Raw genomic sequence first — 1,063 nt, 5'->3', positions numbered from 1 at the left:
TGGCTCGCGTCCAGTTCCTCTTTTGCCTTGATTCTTTCGATGCTGGGCTTGTCGTTTTCCCTTTCGAATCGTGCGGATTGTAGCTGGTTCTTAAATTCTTGGCACAGTGTGCTTATCTTGATCCCTATAAATCCACCAATGCTTGTCGAAATCATGAGGAGCTAAGAACCGTTGCCCGTTGGACTCGACAATCGAAATTAACTCGTGCAGGCATTGTCTGCCGTGTACGACACGGAAAAAGCAAATTTTGCAGAGCTTGTTGATCTGAGGAAAGATGCGGATAAAGATAGTAAACACCTGAGCACTTGCTACGCTGAGCCCCCGCTGTTTACTATCTTCTCCGCATCTTTCCACAGCCTCTCTGTTTCTCCAAGAGCTGCTCGTGTGATAATACGAGCTACTCTGGAATAACGGTTCTTCTGGAATATGTGAGGTGCAGTGACTGCGTTTTGCTCCATAAGTAAGCGCGTCTCCGACGCCGCGATCGTCCACCAACTCAGAAGCTTCTTAAACACCGTGTACAAATCTCCTTGACTCGATTCCAATTTGCTCTTGATCTTGGCATGCGCTCCTTCAACTGTGGAAGTATCGCGGACACCAAAGTGCATGTACTTGTTTGTACAGTGTTTGACAATCCTTGTCTTGTATTTCCACCAATGCAGATCGAGGTAATCTGACACTGGTTTGCACTTCTCAATTAGATCCTCACGCTTGGCATTGAAGTCGGCTTCTGTTTCGGCGTCCACAGCCTCGTAGAAACTCGCCATAAATGAGTTCGTTTGCCAAGAATTCTCCTTCTTTGGTTGACAGGGAGCAGAATTCTCAACGTCCACCTGACCTAAATGCTTTCTTGCGATGGCCTCAACATTCTAGTTCAGGGGAAACGGTAGACCATTGATGGAATGATGGAAATACTAGACCCGTGATCGTATACCCCGGCCACATCGGGATCCGTAAACAGAATTTATGTAGGGAACGAGAGTGGTTAACGATCGTTACCGTGGGCAGGACGGGAAAGTCGGGGGAAGAAGGTCATATTTTTCCCCGGGGAGGCAGGCCGGGG

The 1,063-nt window shown here is 48.1% G+C and overlaps 1 protein-coding gene across 1 annotated transcript; it reads right to left on the bottom strand.

Moving 5' to 3' along the window:
- Positions 1-308: 308 nt before the first annotated feature.
- Positions 309-767, bottom strand: PITG_12332 (uncharacterized protein; the record flags this gene model as incomplete). The annotated part of the gene is made up of 1 exon (XM_002900885.1): positions 309-767. One exon carries the CDS (start codon positions 765-767, stop codon positions 309-311), a length of 459 nt encoding a protein of 152 aa, XP_002900931.1.
- Positions 768-1,063: the final 296 nt, after the last annotated feature.

Source organism: Phytophthora infestans, genomic scaffold (assembly GCF_000142945.1).
Source record: "Phytophthora infestans T30-4 supercont1.24 genomic scaffold, whole genome shotgun sequence".
Classification (NCBI taxonomy): Eukaryota; Oomycota; class Peronosporomycetes; order Peronosporales; family Peronosporaceae; genus Phytophthora; species Phytophthora infestans.
Note: the sequence above shows the minus strand (reverse complement) of the source record. Positions and strands in the feature narration are given on the sequence as shown.